Source organism: Osmerus mordax, chromosome 21, assembly GCF_038355195.1.
Source record: "Osmerus mordax isolate fOsmMor3 chromosome 21, fOsmMor3.pri, whole genome shotgun sequence".
Classification (NCBI taxonomy): Eukaryota; Metazoa; Chordata; class Actinopteri; order Osmeriformes; family Osmeridae; genus Osmerus; species Osmerus mordax.
The window spans coordinates 12,963,296-12,979,962 of record NC_090070.1 but is presented as its reverse complement, the minus strand read 5'-3'; the positions used below and the strand labels follow the sequence as shown (position 1 = coordinate 12,979,962).

General features: G+C 52.7%; 1 protein-coding gene across 1 annotated transcript; it reads left to right on the top strand.

The window, feature by feature from the left end:
* Positions 1-1,611: 1,611 nt before the first annotated feature.
* LOC136964987 (calmodulin-regulated spectrin-associated protein 3) lies at positions 1,612-14,723 on the top strand. Its single transcript, XM_067258964.1, is given in 20 exon segments — positions 1,612-1,744; positions 4,313-4,698; positions 4,824-4,964; positions 5,123-5,206; positions 5,618-5,650; positions 6,269-6,316; positions 7,343-7,481; positions 7,586-7,725; positions 8,057-8,150; positions 8,383-8,434; positions 8,748-8,809; positions 8,996-9,026; positions 9,367-10,819; positions 10,821-11,687; positions 11,845-11,960; positions 12,226-12,515; positions 12,769-12,840; positions 13,875-14,021; positions 14,182-14,300; positions 14,403-14,723. Coding segments are annotated over 20 exon segments (4,728 nt in total).
* The last annotated feature ends 1,944 nt before the right edge of the window (positions 14,724-16,667 follow it).

The window sequence follows — 16,667 nt, the reverse complement described above, 5'->3', positions numbered from 1 at the left end:
CAGCGCCCCCTTGAGGCTGTTCCAGGTGGTGCTCGGGACCGGCTCTTCTTTCTTCCTCCCCCCCAATGTGATTCCCTTAGAGGTCCCCCCCCCCTTAGAGGTGCCCCCACCCATAACCACGAGCTCCCTCACTCCTCTTTCTTACTCTTCCTCCTTCTCTCTCTCTTCCTCACTTCTTCTCTCTCTTCCTCTTTCCCAGTCTCTCTTCCTCTCGGTTAGTCAGGTGTGGATCTGCTACAAAAGTAGAACAAGGTTCAGTTGAAGAACAACAACAGTTCAATACCACACGCAGTTTCTCACAACACACTGACGGCTTTCACTTCCTGAACAGAACACACACGTTTACTCACCATGCACTTGGTTTGTTGTCTCGTCTGTGTGTGTGAGAGAGTGTTGTTTTCTAGAACTTGTGTTCTAGTACTTGTGTTCTAGAAAGAGGGAGGAGCCACATCAGTTGAGAGATCACCTGGCTGTGACACTTACACACACACACCCAAACACTTACACACCCACATCCACACACACACACAATCAGTTTCTGTAAGTGCAGACTGGTTCTACTACATTCATGGTAAGTTACACCATCCCTCCTTCTCCCTTGCTCTCTCTGCCTCCCTCTCCCTTGCTCTCTCTCCGACTCTCTCCCTTTCCCCTCTCTCTCAGAACTGCCTTTTTTTTTTTACCAGATCAGAAAAATCCAGTATTTTTATTATTTTACATTTAGCAGACGCTCTTATCCAGAGCGACTTACAGTAGTACAGGGACATTCCCCCCGAGGCAAGTAAGGTAAAGTGCCTTACCCAAGGACAAAACATAATTTGCACGGCTGGGAATCTAACCGGCTACCTTCTGATTACTAGCCCGATTCCCTAACCGCTCAACCACCTGACTCTATTTTCACAACATTCTTAGCTATACAACAACTACAGTATTCTTTCTTTTAACAATTGTTTAAAAAGTTGTTTTTAACAATCATTATAATACTTTTGAATATTTTCGCTCATCTTGTATTGCATATAAAAATACTAATAGTTTATAAAAATTTAAATAATTTTCGCATTTGCGAGGAGGAAGGAGGAGAGAATTCCCCGTGTCAAACTCCAAAGCCCGCCCATGTCTGGGACTCCCGTCTCGCTCTCGTCAGCCATTGGTCGCTGGGCATTTGATTGACATCCTCAAAGCTTGAAACAAATTCGGTCAATGAGAAGCAGCGGCGGTGCTGAGGCTGCAGGCAACGGTGCGCGCTACACGCCCCGGCTGAACGGAAACGCTTGCGGCTTACTGCATGCACCGTTATGGACAATACGATGGATTGGAAGAAGATAGATTGAAATAGAGTATACATCATATGTTACTGTCAATGACGGTCTTAGCTAAATATAACATCAGTTTGCCAGTCATGGATGAAAATGATGTGCTATCGATAACGGAACGCCTAAAATCCAGGAGCTTTGTCGCGTAAACCGCCTACTCAGTTCAGCAATGCAACCGTGACATTTTGAATGTTGTACTATTTATTTTCTCCGCTTTAGAAGGCGTCTTTTTTGTAGCAATTGTCACTCCTCGTCCCCTCCCATCCTCCTGTAGCCTCCGGAGAGGACAGGCAGGGAGATGGTGGATGCTAATGCGATGAAGAAGACGTTCACGGTACCGGAGATAAAACCTTTGGACCAGTACGACTTCAACCGAGCCAAGGTGTGCGCGAGTGTCCGATGGCTGCTGGCAAAGTCCTACGGGTCTGCAGGTGAGCTATAGGCCCCGCGAGACACGCTTTTGAAATCATTCTGTAACGATTTCGCCGGCGTGTGAAGGGAGCAGAGAATAGCGCCTAGGCCGAACGTGCGCGCGGCTGCTCGGGTGTGGCGCTTATTGAACACAGTGGACTAGATCAATATATCGCCGTGAATCCGTGAGATGGTTTACTTTGTTCTACTGTCGGAACTGGATGATCGTTAATTGATGACATCATGACGAATAATCTGCAGCCTCTCATTCTCTGTCGGCACACGTCATCAAACCCAAAATATACATGTTTCATATGGATTTGGAGTGACGGTTCCGTGGAGAAGGGTTGATACAGTAGTCGAATGTGTCAGCGTGTAAAGGGTGGTCGGTTGCCGTTAAAACACAGGAGACAGACTCCATGGTGACGGTTTTAGACTGATCAGCATTGTTACGCACTCTCACTGGTCCAGTCCCGGTCCAAACCTCTGCATGCGCACACGCAGTGTGTGTGTAAACCTCTGCATGCGCACACGCAGAGTGTGTGTGTGTGTGTGTGTGCGCGCGCTCATGAGCATCGCAGCCTGTGAAGGTGACACAGCGATGGTGCCGCACAAATGAAAAATAAAAAGCTAAGAGAAGTAAAATGTTAAACAGGATGCAGTTTCCCTAAGTAGAGCGTATAGCTACATCATTTTTTTCTCTCTATCTCGATCTCAGGTATTTCTCATTTGAGAATTTCAAAGATGGGGAGGTGAAAAGGGGGGAGGAGGAAGGTACGTTTCAATAGCGATCCTCTTGGTTATCGGTACCGGAACACGCCCCCTCATTTAATTTTAATGGTTGACGGACAGACGGAACAGCGAAGGACTGACTTCAAACTGCAAACACGTCAGTTATCCCTGGATAGATAACATCTCCCGGGAGCGCGTGCTGTTGTAGCCTACCTTAGCATGTGCTGCACGCGCAATAGAATGATACGGTCCCGTGCTTGGCGATTTCTACTTTCTGAATAGGAATACGTCTTTCTAGAGGGAAATAGTTCCGAGTTTAACAAATATTCTTACTGGCTCTGATACTGATACTCATTCCTTAAGTGTTGAGGCGTTGACATTGACTGTTAAATGACTTGAGGAATCAATAAAGGATGAGAGTGAGACAAACAGCTGGTTGACTCTCTCTCTAGCCTCAAGAGACCCTGCCTCCGTTCTTCCCTCTCTCTATCCTTCCTCCCTTCATCTGTCCTGTCTCAAGTTGATGACCTGAGTGGCAGCCAGCTCAGAGGTCAGGAAGAGGTCATCGTGGTAGGTCTTCAAGACAGGGTCTCTCACTAACATCAACCTTATTTCAGAATTACGTTTTGGTCATTTTGCAGTGTTTGGTTACAATGTGTAAGGGAAAGCTTTGTTATGTTATCTTACATGCTCTTATGTTTCTTCCCATTGGCACTTATTTGCTTTTCACAATGTATGCTTCATGTATTGGCTACCTGCAATGTTTTGGGGCTATCTTGTTGTTTATGATCATTGACCTATGCACTTTTTGTAAAGCTCTCTCTTGGAAGTCGCTTTGGATAAAAGCGTCTGCTAAATGAATAAATGTAAATGTAAATAAGATGTCATGCTGAGCTAGCCTCGTTAGCTTGACAAGCCATAACTGGCATTAGATTAGCGCTGTGCTAAGCGGGTTAGCCAGGCCCTACTCTGCAGTCTAGTCTCATTCTGTCTCATTCTGTCTTTACTGGGATGGAATGGCTGAAGTCTCTTACGCCGTTCCCTTGACGACAACAGCTCCGAGCATTCTATCTGTAGAGTGAATGGAGAAAGTTAAACTGGGTTTGGGGTTTGGATCGAACTGGTAACCTTCAGATTACTAGCCCTATTCCCATGAATGATAGTTAAAGAGTGATATAGAGAGGGATATAGAGAGGGATATAGAGAGGGATATAGTGAGGAATATAGAGAGGGATATAGAGAGGGATATAGGGAGGGATATAGAGAGGGATATAGTGAGGAATATAGAGAGGGATATAGGGAGGGATATAGAGAGGGATATAGAGAGGGATATAGAGAGGGATATAGAGAGGGATATAGAGAGGGATATAGGGAGGGATATAGAGAGGGATAGAGGGATATTCAGCTCATATTATTTCCTGACTGCTTGAGCAGTCAAGACTGAGAGGAATATGGGTCACTGATAGAAGCGAGTCTGTGTGTGACACTTTCACAGTGTGTAGTGTATACTTGAACTGTTGCATGTAAAAGCCCTTGACCTCCAAGCCAAGACCTGGCAACATGCACACACACACTTTTGCTGAGCAGCTCATGCAGATGATAAGATCATGTCTTTCCTAAAAGGATGAAGAAAGAGAGAGAGTGAAGAGAGAGAGAGAGAGTGAAGAGACAGAGAGAGTAAAGAGAGAGAGATGAAGAGAGAGAGAGTGAAGAGAGAGAGAGAGAGTGAAGAGACAGAGAGAGTAAAGAGAGAGAGATGAAGAGAGAGAGAGTGAAGAGAGAGAGAGAGATGAAGAAAGAGAGAGAGTGAAGAAGAGAGAGAGTGGTTCTGAGCGTGTCTCTCCCCTCTCTTGTAGAGAACGTTCCGGCAGATCTCCGGGAGCCGGTGCTGATTGGCCAGGAGCTCCAGGCTGGCGTGAGTGTGTTGCTGCTCTCCCCAGACCTCTACTGGAGGGCCCACAGCCAGCTGCACCTGCGCGGGGCCTCCCAGGGCGTGGTGCAGGGGCCAGGCGGGGTCTCCCAGGGCCCGGGGCAGGGGCCAGGCGGGGTCTCCCAGGGCGTGGTGCAGGGGCCAGGCGGGGTCTCCCAGGGCCCGGGGCAGGGGCCAGGCGGGGTCTCCCAGGGCGTGGTGCAGGGGGGCCATGCGACGCTGCTGCAGCTGCTAGCCTCCAGAGGCCATGCCCCCCGCGACCAGGACAGGCCTGTCACCGTGGAGGACCTGCAACACACGCCAATCAAGACGGTGCGTGTGAGAGAGTGAGAGAGTGTGTGTGAGAGTGTGTGAGTGAGAGTGTGTGTGTGAGAGTGTGTGAGTGTTTGAGAGTGTGTGTGTGTGCTCACAGAACCTCTCCCTCCTTGTGGTTGCAGCGAGCTCACCTGGCCCTGATTGACGCGCTGATGTCATTGGCTGCCATGGAGACGGTGGGCAGGGTTAAGATGGCAGCGGAGGCGGAGCAGATAGGGGGCGGGGCTCCATGGGAGAACGCCCTCCTCTTCTGGGTCAACCGGGTAACCCCCCCCACCTTCTAGAACACCCTCCCATTCCAGAACACCCAACCTCTTCTAGAACACCCCTTCCACTTCTACAATAACTCATTGTATTAGAACAATACATACAATCTACTTAGAGCTACATTGGGTGTGTATATGTGTGTGTTTGTGTGCAGCTGAACCAGAGATTGAGGGAGAGCACAGAGGATGATGATGACAAGACTCAGACCTGCACTGACCTCCAGCCTGTCCAGCCTGCGGTGAGCACACACACACACACTCACACACACACACACACACACACACACACACACACACACACCCACACACTCACACACACACCTGCACGCACACACATTTACATTTAGTCATTTAGCAGAGCGACTTACAGTAAGTACAGGGACATTCCCCCGAGGCAAGTAGGGTGAAGTGCCTTGCCCAAGGACACAACGTCAGTTGGCATGACCGGGAATCGAACTGGCAACTTTCGGATTACCAGCCCGATTCCCTCACCGCTCAGCCACCTGACACACACTCTCACACACACGCGCGCACACACACACACACACAGATATTTTTTCTGCTTCTATTCTTCAGCAACTAACATTTCCCTTCCCCCCTTCTCTGTCTCTCTCTCCTTCTTTCTGTCATCCCTCGCTTCTGTCTGACAGTGTCCCAACCGCTGGTACTGGAAACTGGTCCCTGTAAGTCCTCCTCCTCAACTCTGCCTCTCTCTCTCTCTCTCTCTCTCTTCCCCTCTCTCTCCCCCTCCCTCTCTCTCTGTGTCACTCTACCCCTTTCCCTCTCTTTTTCTGTGCTTTTCTCTCTTCTTCTCTGTCCCTGTCTTTCTGTCTCTCACACCAAGTGTCTTAGTGCTGTGTCTTAGAGATATGTCCAGATGAACTTTCACCCTATGAGGTTGCGGTAACTGATCAGTTTTACATGTCTATCCTCCAAACAGCTTCCTCCAAACGTTCACTCTCTTTACAGGCATCATGGTGTGTAAAGACCCTCCTCTTTCAACCCTCTCCTTCTCCCTCCTTCCTCTCCTCCTCCTTCCTCTCCTCCTCCTTCCTCTCCTCCCTACTCTGTCATGTGACTGTGTGTTGCTGTGTGACGGTGCCCATGGCGATGGCTGGCACTGACCTCTGTGCATCCTCTCTCTCTCCCTCCTTCCCTGTCTCCCCTTCCCTCTCTCTCTCTCTCTCTCTCTCTCTCTCTCTCAATTCTTCCCTCGCTCCCTCTCTTTTTCCTTTTCTCGGTTTCTCCCTCTCTCTCCTTCCCACCCTCTCTCTCTCTCTTTCTCTGCCACTCTCACCCAGCATGCCATCGCTTTTTGTTTGAAGGAGTCGGGGAACAAACCGCCTGTGGTAAAGTATATAATCTCTCTCTCTCTCTCTCTCTCTCTCTCTCTCTCTCTCTCTCTCTCTCTCTCTCTCTCTCTCTCTCTCTCTCTCTCTCTCTCTCCCCCTCTCTCTCTCTCTCTCTCTCTCTGTCTCTCTCTGTCTCTCTCTCTCCCTCTCTCTCTGCCTGGCTGTCTCCTGGCTGAATCTCTGGATGATTCTCTGTGTCTCCTGGCTGGTCTCCACTCCAACACAGAACTGGATGGACTTCCTTTGCTTCCTTTCTTTTCATCCCTTTCTCCTTCCGTTCTTAAATTCTTATTTTGTATTAACTTTTCCTTCATATATTATATATTAACATTCACAGTATCAACAGACATTATATGAACATATGTGAACATAGTGTCCCCTCCACTAGAGGCCAGTCTCACATCACTCTTTCTCCTTCACCTCCGCCTCGTTTCTCGTATCATCCTTTCTTCATTTTACACTGCGACGTTGTGAACCGTCATGTCTGAATACATGAAGATAGAGAGTGTGAGTGTGTGTGTGTGTGTGTGACATGAAGATAGAGAGTGTGTGCGAGAAGGTGTGTGTGTGTGACATGAAGATAGAGAGTGTGTGTGTGTGTGTGTGTGTGTGTGTGTGTGTGTGTGTACGTGTGTGTGTGTGTGTGTGTGTGTGTGTGTACGTGTGTGTGTGTGTGTGTGTGTGTGTGTGTGTGTGTGTGTGTGTGTGTGACATGAAGATAGAGAGTGTGTGCGAGAAGGTGTGTGTGTGTGACATGAAGATAGAGAGTGTGTGCGAGAAGGTGTGTGTGTGTGTACACTGCAGTCTTGTGCTTGGTTTTTGTCATTTTTTCTCTGCAGTTTGATTGGCTGGTTCACCTTGGCTTCACAGTATGTTGTCATCTTGTTGTTTGTTTTTTTAACCTGTGGACAGGTGTTCTCACCCTCCTTTCTTTTGTCATGTTCTCCCTCTCTTTTTTGTCATGTTCTCCCTGTCTTTTTCTCTCCCTCCCTCCCTCCCCCCCTCCCTCCCTCCCTCCTTCAGATCCGCTACAGGAAGGACAAGGTCCAGTCCAAACTGACCCCCACCTTCCCCCTGGTGTCTGGGGTGAAGGATCTGTCTAACGGCTGCGCTATCGCTGCTGTGCTGCACTACTACTGTCCCAGAAAGCTGCCTCTGGAGGGTACACACACACACACCACACATACATACACACACCACACACACACCACACACACCAAACACACACTAACCCCCCCCCCCCCCCCCCCCCCCCCCCTGTTCCAGACGTGTGTCTGAAGGACACCATGTCGGTGGCTGACAGCTTGTACAACCTGCAGCTGATCAGGACATTCTGCTGCAGCACTCTGCAGGGGTGCTGCCCCCTGGCTGTGGAGGACCTGCTCTACGCCCCGCCCACCCTCCACGTACGCACCTGTGTGTGGGGGTAGTGTGTGTGGGGGGGTAGTGTGTGTGTGGGGGGGTAGTGTGTGTGTGTGGGGGTAGTGTGTGTGTGTGGGGGGGTAGTGTGTGTGTGGGGGGGTAGTGTGTGTGTGTGGGGGGGGGGGTAGTGTGTGTGTGGGGGGGTAGTGTGTGTGTGGGGGGTAGTGTGTAGTATGTGTGTCTGTAGGTGTGTGTGTGCCTGTTGGTTCTGTGTATGAGCGTATTGGCATTTGTGTGTGTGTTTGGCGTGTGTGTTTATTGGATTATTTAGCATTGGTTTTTGGGTATTTAGTATTGGTGTGTGTGTGTCCTCAGGTGAACATCATGGCCTTCATCTCTGAGCTGCTGGGCTGGTTTGAAGTGGAGAGACCAGAGTTCGTTCAACCCCTACAGCCTCTAGACCTCACAGGTGTGTGTGTGAATGTGTGTGTGTGTGTGTGTATACCGTATGTGTGTACGTGTGTGTTTGTGTGAGGATCAATTTGACAAAACATATGTTTTCGTCCAACACTGCTTCTCACATTGATAACAATGAACAAGGAGTGTCTGTTGTCCTGTTATAATATATGTGGGAACGATTTCATGTTATTATAACATGCTAATAACATGTGGTTGTTATGGTAACATGTGATGTTTCTCAGATGCCTCTGGGTTGTTAGACTGCACCAGCCCAGTCAGTGGGAACAGCAACAGGTAAGACACACACACACACACATACACACACACACATACATACACACACACACACACACACACACACACACACACACACACACACACACACACACACACACACATACACACACACACACACACACATACACACATACACACATACACACACACATACACACACACACACATACACACACACACATACACACACACACACTAATATTGTTCTGACCAACTGTATTACCTCTCATGGTGTTTATGATTGGTTGCTCCTCACAAATGAGGTGTGTGTTGTTCCTGGTACTTTACTGTCATGTCTGTGTGTTTGCAGCGGCTCTCCCTCCTTCATCTTCAAACAACCCTTCGTGCCCATTTCATCCCCTGTGTCACCAGGTAAGAGGAGGAGGAGGAGGGGGGTGGGAGGGAGGGAGGGAGGAGGGGAGGAAGGGAGGAGGGGGGTGGAAGGGAGGGAGGGAGGGAGTAGGGAGGAGGGAGGAGGGAGGAGGAGGAGGAGGGGGGTGGGAGGGAGGGAGGAGTGACTGGGCCGGTCTCTTACTGTAGCTCTTGCTTCTCTAACAGAAAAGCAGAACTGGACCAAGAAACAGATCAGGTAGATTGCGATCATGTTTCTTCACTTGACAGTTGTCCTCCCTTGCATTACAATACTTACAGACTTACTGAATACTTTCCCCCATCCCTCCTCCTCCCCTCCCCTCCTCCCCTCCTCTCCTATCCTCCTCTCCTCTCCCCTCCTCCCATCCTCTCCTCCTCCCTCCTCCCCTCCTCTCCTCCCTCCTCCCCTCCCCTCCTCCCTTCCTCCCCTCCTCCCCTCCTCCTCTCCTCCTCTCCTCCTCTCCTCCCCTCCTCCTCTCCTCCTCTCCTCCTCTCCTCCCCTCCTCCCCTCCTCCTCTCCTCTCCTCCCCTCCTCCTCTCTCCTCTCTCCTCTCTAGTCGTCCTCTTTCGGCTGTAACCTTCGGCATCCCGTTCGGCCTGGACAGCGACGTGGACGTTGTCATGGGCAACCCGGTACGTTCCGTCAGCACGGACAGCCTGGTGGTCGCCGTGGTGACATCGCCTCCGCTGGGCGAGCTTCCCGCCATCGAGGAGGTGGTTCCTCTGGCTGCACATGCCCCCCTGAGAGGGGGAGGGAAGGACAAGGGGAAGGGGGGAGGAGGAGGGAGGCGGGAGCCGCGACTGCGTCCTGAGGGCGCCCCCGCTGGTTTCTTCCTGCATTCTCCTGAGGAACAAGACACCGCCCAGCTCAGTAGCTCCGCCCCCTGCCGCTCCGGCTTGCTGCAGAGGCCCGTGGGGGGGGTGGTCGGGGGGGAGGTGGGGGGGGAGGGCGACAGACGGAGGAGGGCAGAAAGGCACCGGCGCACGTCGGTCGGTTCCCGTGACGATGACTCCGTCCTGCGTGACGGCAGCATGGACTCCTCCGAGGCGTCTGACGACCTCCCAGGGAACGCCCCCGGCAACCTGCGCCCCGGCAACCCTCGCCCCAGCGATGGCGGTCTCCACGGCAATGGCGGTCCCCACGGCAACGGCGGCCCCCACGGCAACGGCCCTCGGATGACGAGCTTCGCCGAGACGAGGAGAGAGAGGAGGTCCACCCCCACCACCCCCATCCGCACCCCCACCAACCCCGCCACCCCAGGGACCCCAGGCCGGCTGGACAGCCCAGGGGTGAGACCCCCGGAGGCGGGCACAGAGGCCTGGGAGCTGGGGGCCCGTCTGGAGGAGCGCAGGAAGAACATGGAGGCCCAGAAGAGGAGGATAGAAGCCATCTTCACCAGACACAGACAGAGGTTGGGCAAGACAGCCTTCCTGCAGCTGAAGAGAGAGCAGGGAGAGGGGGGAGGAGGGGGAGGGGATGACAGTCTCACCCTGGAGGAGCGTCTCACCCACATGGAGGAGCAGCTGGAGGAGGAGGAGGAGAAGGAGGGGAAAGTTAAGGAGGAGGAGGGGAATCTCCGCCCTCCCCTGCCGCGATTGGAGAAGCAGGTCACGTTCTCCGTGGAAACCAGGAAAGGGGCGGAGCAAGAGAACGAGAAGGGTCAGGAGAAAGGAGGGCTGGAGCAGGGGGGAGGAGAGGGGGTGTTTGTGGAGTACAGTGAGGTGGTGTCTAAGCTGAGCGAGGCTCTGAGGTCTCTCCAGAGCGACATGGAGAAGCTGACAGAGCAGCAACAGCAGCTCATGACGGGGAAGAGACCCGCCCCCCGCCACCCCCCCAGGACCCCCCCTAAGACCCCCACCAAGACACCCCCCCGCACCCCCACCAGGACCCCCACCAGGACCCCCACCAGGACCCCCACCAGGGCCACCAGCAAAGCCTGGGTCATCCCCACCGGGCCCCCCACCCCCTCCAAAAACTCCTCCCCCTCCCGCCACGCCCACCCCCCCTCCCTCCTCCAGCTCCCCCAAAATGCCCCTGTCTTCCTCCTGCCCCGCCCCTCGCACCAAGATCCCCTCCTCCGCAGTGGCCCGCAGCCCCAGACGCCAGCCCCCCCAGCCTCCACACCCCCGGCCCTCCGACCTCAAGTTCCCCCCCCTCACCCGCGTCCTCACCCCCCCGCACACTGTGGACACCCTCCCCCACCTGCGCCGCGTCTCCCCCAGCCGGTGTCACCTCCAGACCTCCTCGTCCTTCCGCATCGGGGGCCCTCGTACCCCCCTGGAGGAGGGCCCCACGGCGGGCCCCCCGCCGGCCCCCGTGCCCGACGACACCGCCTCAGAGACGGGCTCCAGCGAGACGCCCACCCAGTTCAGCCTGGAGCTGGAGCTGGAGGAAGGCTCTGGGCCGGGGGGAGACCTGGCCGAGTTTACCCAGCCCAGGAGGGCCCCGACTGGGGCCGGGAGCAGCTCTGGAGGGGGAGGCTCCGTGTGCTCCTTCGAGAGCGACACGTTGTCGCTGTCAGCTGCCTATAGCGTGGGAGGAGGAGGAGGAGGAGGAGAGAGAGGAGAGGGAGGAGGAGTGAAGCGTCGCAGCCTGTTGGAAGTCTCCATGTCGTCACTCGGGGGCCCAGGAGGGGGCAGCGACGAGCCGACAGACTCAGAGGGTCAGGAGATCTTCTCCATAGACTCCATGAGCGACCACACGGAACCAGCAGGGGAACCCGTGGAACCTGGAGAGGAGCTGGAACCCAGGGTGGAACCCAGGGAGGTGGTGGAGGAACCCAGGGTAGAACCAACGGAACCAACGGGAAAACCAACGGGAGAACCAACTGGAGAACGCAGTCAGCAGGAGACTAGAGGAGTTGGGTTCTTCTTCATGGTGGGTGTCCCGGGGAGAGGGAGGGAGGGACTTCCATCTTATACTGTGTGAATGACTGCTCGGTTTTAGAGAACGATGAATGCTGATCAGGTGTGTGTGTACCTGGTGTGTGTGTGTATGGTGTGTGTGTACCTGGTGTGTGTGTGTGAGAGAGCAGGAGGGCGACCACAGTGAGGAGGAGATGGCCCAGAGGAGAGCAGCCCTGCTGGAGAGACAGCAGAGGAGAGCAGAGGAGCTGAGGAGGAAGAGACAGGACCAGGACACACTCACCAGGTACACACACACACACTCACCAGGTACACACACACATACTCACCAGGTACACACACACATACTCACCAGGTACACACACACACACCAGGTACACACACACACACACTCACCAGGTACACACACACACACTCACCAGGTACACACACACACACACACACACCAGGTACACACACACACCAGATGTGTGTGTTCACACACCTTCACACACACCTACCCCCCCAACAGAGCAGTATTAACACCACCCCCCCCCCCCTCCTCTTCCCAGACCCCCCTCCTCCGAGGACAGGACAGGGTCTGTCCCTCGCACCCCTCCTCCCACCTCCGGCCCCTCCCCCACCCCCACGCCCCCGGCCACGCCTGGTCGCCGTGGCGACTTCACGAGGACAGAGTACGCCAGGAGGCACCAGCTGAGGATCATGGACGAGCTGGACAAGGTGCTGCGGCACAAACCAGCCAATCAGGGGCGGGCTGCCGTCAAGAAGGCCCGCCCCCGCCCCCGGAGCGTGACTAGGGAGGAGTCACAGCTGTCATGCAGTCCTGCCAAGAGCACTATGGGTAATGTAGTCTTCATTTAGAGAACCATGAGTTATGTTGTCTTCTTAAATGGTACTGTAGTATTGATGTGTAGCTCTGGGTTATGTATTGACCTCTTGTCATTTATGTATTATTCATTTAGTGCGCTAGGACTGATGTGGAATTCACAGCGTTCTCAGTAATGTTGAGTTACCCCCTCTCTCTCTCTTCCCCCTCCCTCCTCCCCCCTCCTCCTCCTCCCCCTCCCCATCTTCCCTCTCTCTTCCTCCTCTAGGTTCTAAACTGACGAAGGTTCACTCCCACTCCTCCCTCAACCTGGCAGCCACAGCTGAAGACAAGCCCAACACCACGCCCACCACCACGCCCAACACCACCACCACGCCCACCACCACGCCCAACACCACCACCACGCCCACCACCACCACCACGCCCACCACCACCACCACGCCCAACACCACCACCACGCCCACCACCACCACAGACTCTCCCCCAAAACCACCCAGGTAACTCCCCTCTCTCCCCTCGTTTGTTCTCCCTCCCCCTAATGTTTTTCAGTCACATTCCATTACTCAGTCTTGCACATTGACAGCCACACCTATCCACACACTGGCACACACCCAAACATGCACACAGACACCCACACACACAGACACACACATGCACACACACAGACACACACACACATGCACATGCACACACATGTCCACCTTTCCTGTCTCTTCTGATGTACTTTATGCTAGTATTCCCACATGCACAAACTCTGCTTGCTCCTTTTACAATTACGTAACGGATTAAAAACATTAATTACACCCCTGTCACATTCTCCCCTGGGGCCCTCTCTGTCGGTCTGTCTATCTCTGTCTTGTGTGTGTGTGTGTGTGGGTGTTGTGTGGGTGTGTGTCACGACATTGCTACGTGAGAGTCAAACCGAGCACATGCTTGAGACCCGTGCGGCTGGTTCAAAGTCACAAACTTTCATGATGCCATCAATTCTCTACTCACTGTTTTTAAAAGCTTGTAAAACAAAACAAAACTTAATGTTATAATGTGAAACAACACTTTACATTTACATTTACATTTAGTCATTTAGCAGACGCACTTATCCAGAGCGACTTACAGTAAGTACAGGGACATTCCCCCGAGGCAAGTAGGGTGAAGTGCCTTGCCCAAGGACACAACGTCATTTTGCATGGCAGGGAATCGAACTGACAACCTTCAGATCTCTAGCCCGATTCCCTAACCGCTCAGCCACCTGACTTTATATCCTAATGTGAGTTCTCTCTATTGTCAACAACTGCTCATATTTGAACATCATGGAAGTGACTCAGCAGTTCCTGAAGACATGTCAGCGTCACCAAAGCGTGATTGGCTGATTAACCCTGCGTTGTCTCCACCCCCCTCCCTACAGCCGCCCTGATTCGCCCTCGCGGCTGATGTCACCGAGCAGACTGGCCAATCAGAACGGAGATAAGGACTGGGAAACCGGCTCCAATGGATCCTCGCCCGCCTCAATCCCAGAATACACTGGTGCGTGACCAACTGACAGAAAACAAGAAATAGAATGGAAAACTGCTTTCAGACCCTTACGATTAAGTTTTTATGATTTTATTATTTTATTTCTATAATTGTAATGTGTGTGTGGGTCTATGTGTGTGTGTACATGTGTGCGTGTGTGTGTGGTCCTCAGGCCCTAAACTCTTCAAGGAGCCGAGCTTCAAGTCCAACAAGTTCATCATCCACAACGCCCTGTCTCGCTGCTGTCTGGCCGGCAAGGTCAACGAGGAGCAGAAGAACAAGATCGTGGAGGTTCGTAAGTTAGCGTGTCAATAACGTTTATTTTAAAAGGCACCTTTCATGCTTTCATTCACTCCAAACCCCCCCAATCCCTCCCCCACCTCCCCCCAACAGGAAATGGAGAAGAGCTCAGCCAACCACTTCCTGATTCTGTTCCGCGACTCCAGCTGCCAGTTCAGGGGCGTGTACACCCTAAGCCCCGCCTCCACTTCCTGCGCCGAGGCCGAGGAGCTGGTCCGATTGGCCGGTGTGGGCCCGCGGGTCATAAGCCCCGCCTTGGTGGAGTCCATCTACAAGTACAGCTCGGACAGGAAGCAGTTCAGCTGCCTCCCGGCCCGGACCATGTCCATGAGCGTGGACGCCTTCACCATCCCTCGACACCTCTGGAACGCTCGCAGGACCAGCACGCCCAGGAAGACCGCCGTGCTCAAGTGATCCTGACCCAACACACACACACTGAGATATACACACACTGAGATACACACACACACACACACTGAGATACACACACACACACTGAGATACACACACACACACTGAGATACACACACACACACACACACTGAGATTCACACACACATACACACTGAGATATACACCCACACACACTCTGAGATACACACACTGAGATACATACACACTGAGATACATACACACACACACTGAGATGTACATAATACAGGAATGAACACATCCTAGGGATGACACACACACATGCACACGCAGGGGCATTCTGACACACACACTGCAACCCCCCGCCCCCTGCCCCCCGCCCCCTGACCCCCGCCCCCTTCCCCCCGCCCCCTTCCCCCCGCCCCCTGCCCCCCGCCCCCTGCCCCCCACACCATCCTAGTCCTGCATAGGACACTGCAACCTCTCTTCTCAACAGTTAAGATTTCCTTCTCTCCCCTATATACGCATGGAAGTGGTACAGTCCGCTGTGCCTGAGAGAGAAGACCCAGAGACTCAACCACTTTCCGGGGGGGATACACCACTAAGAATTCTCTTTTTCTACAAACATCTTTATAGTTCATATCTGAGTAGTAGAACACAGGAAAATACACCTAACCTTTCACTCACTCAAAAAGTATCTTTTTAGTTAAGATTTTCTTGTTTGAAAAGACTGTAATTACAAGATGACAGCTTCTTTCAGTAAAAGTGGATTTCCTCAAGCCTTCAGTTGAGTTGCGTGTCTGATGAAGCAATGTGTTTTTTTCTTATAAACCTAGCATTCTTCTGCCTTGAGTCTAGCAAGTACAGGACTTTTATTTGGTATCTGTAGTACTTGGGACTTTTATTCTACAAAACAAAGAAGACATTTGGGGAAACTTTGACCCAGACTTTGGGAAAGAGAGATAGCTTTAATCACATTTGCATCTGTTTGTTGTGAACCGAAAGAAAGACAGAAAGTATTGAGGACGTGTTTTTAGCCATGAGAATCAAAGATTGTAAATACATGTGTTGTCGTCATCAGACTGACTCCTCCTGCTGCACCATGGTAACCATCGTTACTCCCCTCATGTGATGAATCTGTGCTTGACTGATCTTGTCTGGCACCATGGAGCCAGTGGCAACCCCTCGAAGGCACTGAGCCACGCCCACTCCTGGCAGGCCAAAGCAAACGCTCAACGTATCTGAAAGGTTGTTGTATCGAGTACGGCTGGATCCCACTGTGATTGGACAGGGGGGGCTTGGCCAGGTGACATCACAGGGGGGGCCAGGTGACATCACAGGGGGGGCTTGGCCAGGTGACATCACAGGGGGGGCCAGGTGACATCACAGGGGGGGCTTGGCCAGGTGACATCACAGGGGGGGCCAGGTGACATCACAGGGGGGGCCAGGTGACATCAAAGGGGGGGCTTGGCCAGGTGACATCACAGGGGGGGCCCAGCCCATCACCCCACACAGGTCACCAGGGTCAGGGGTTACACTGTTTATAACCCCTGGACCTCCCCCCTAAGAAAAGCAAAAGAGGAATAAAGTGTCTGTTTCCAAACTGATTCTGAATCCCATGCATGTTTCAACGTGCACACACACACACACATAGTTACACACACAATGTCACACACTCTCACATAGTCACACACACATACTCACACTCACACAAAGTCCGACACATACCCAGGAGGGTGGAAGAGGGAGGGTGGAGGAGGAGGGGAGAGAGATAAGGTGGTGCCAATGCTCAATGTACTGTATATTGTTACTTCAGACATACTGACATTTACAACCTGTACCCTGGTGATATGACATGTGACACATGAACACACACAAACTCACACATGCACATACATGCACACATACTTACACACACGCACATACATGCACACTGAGATACACACACACACACTCTGAGATACACACACTGAGATACATACACAC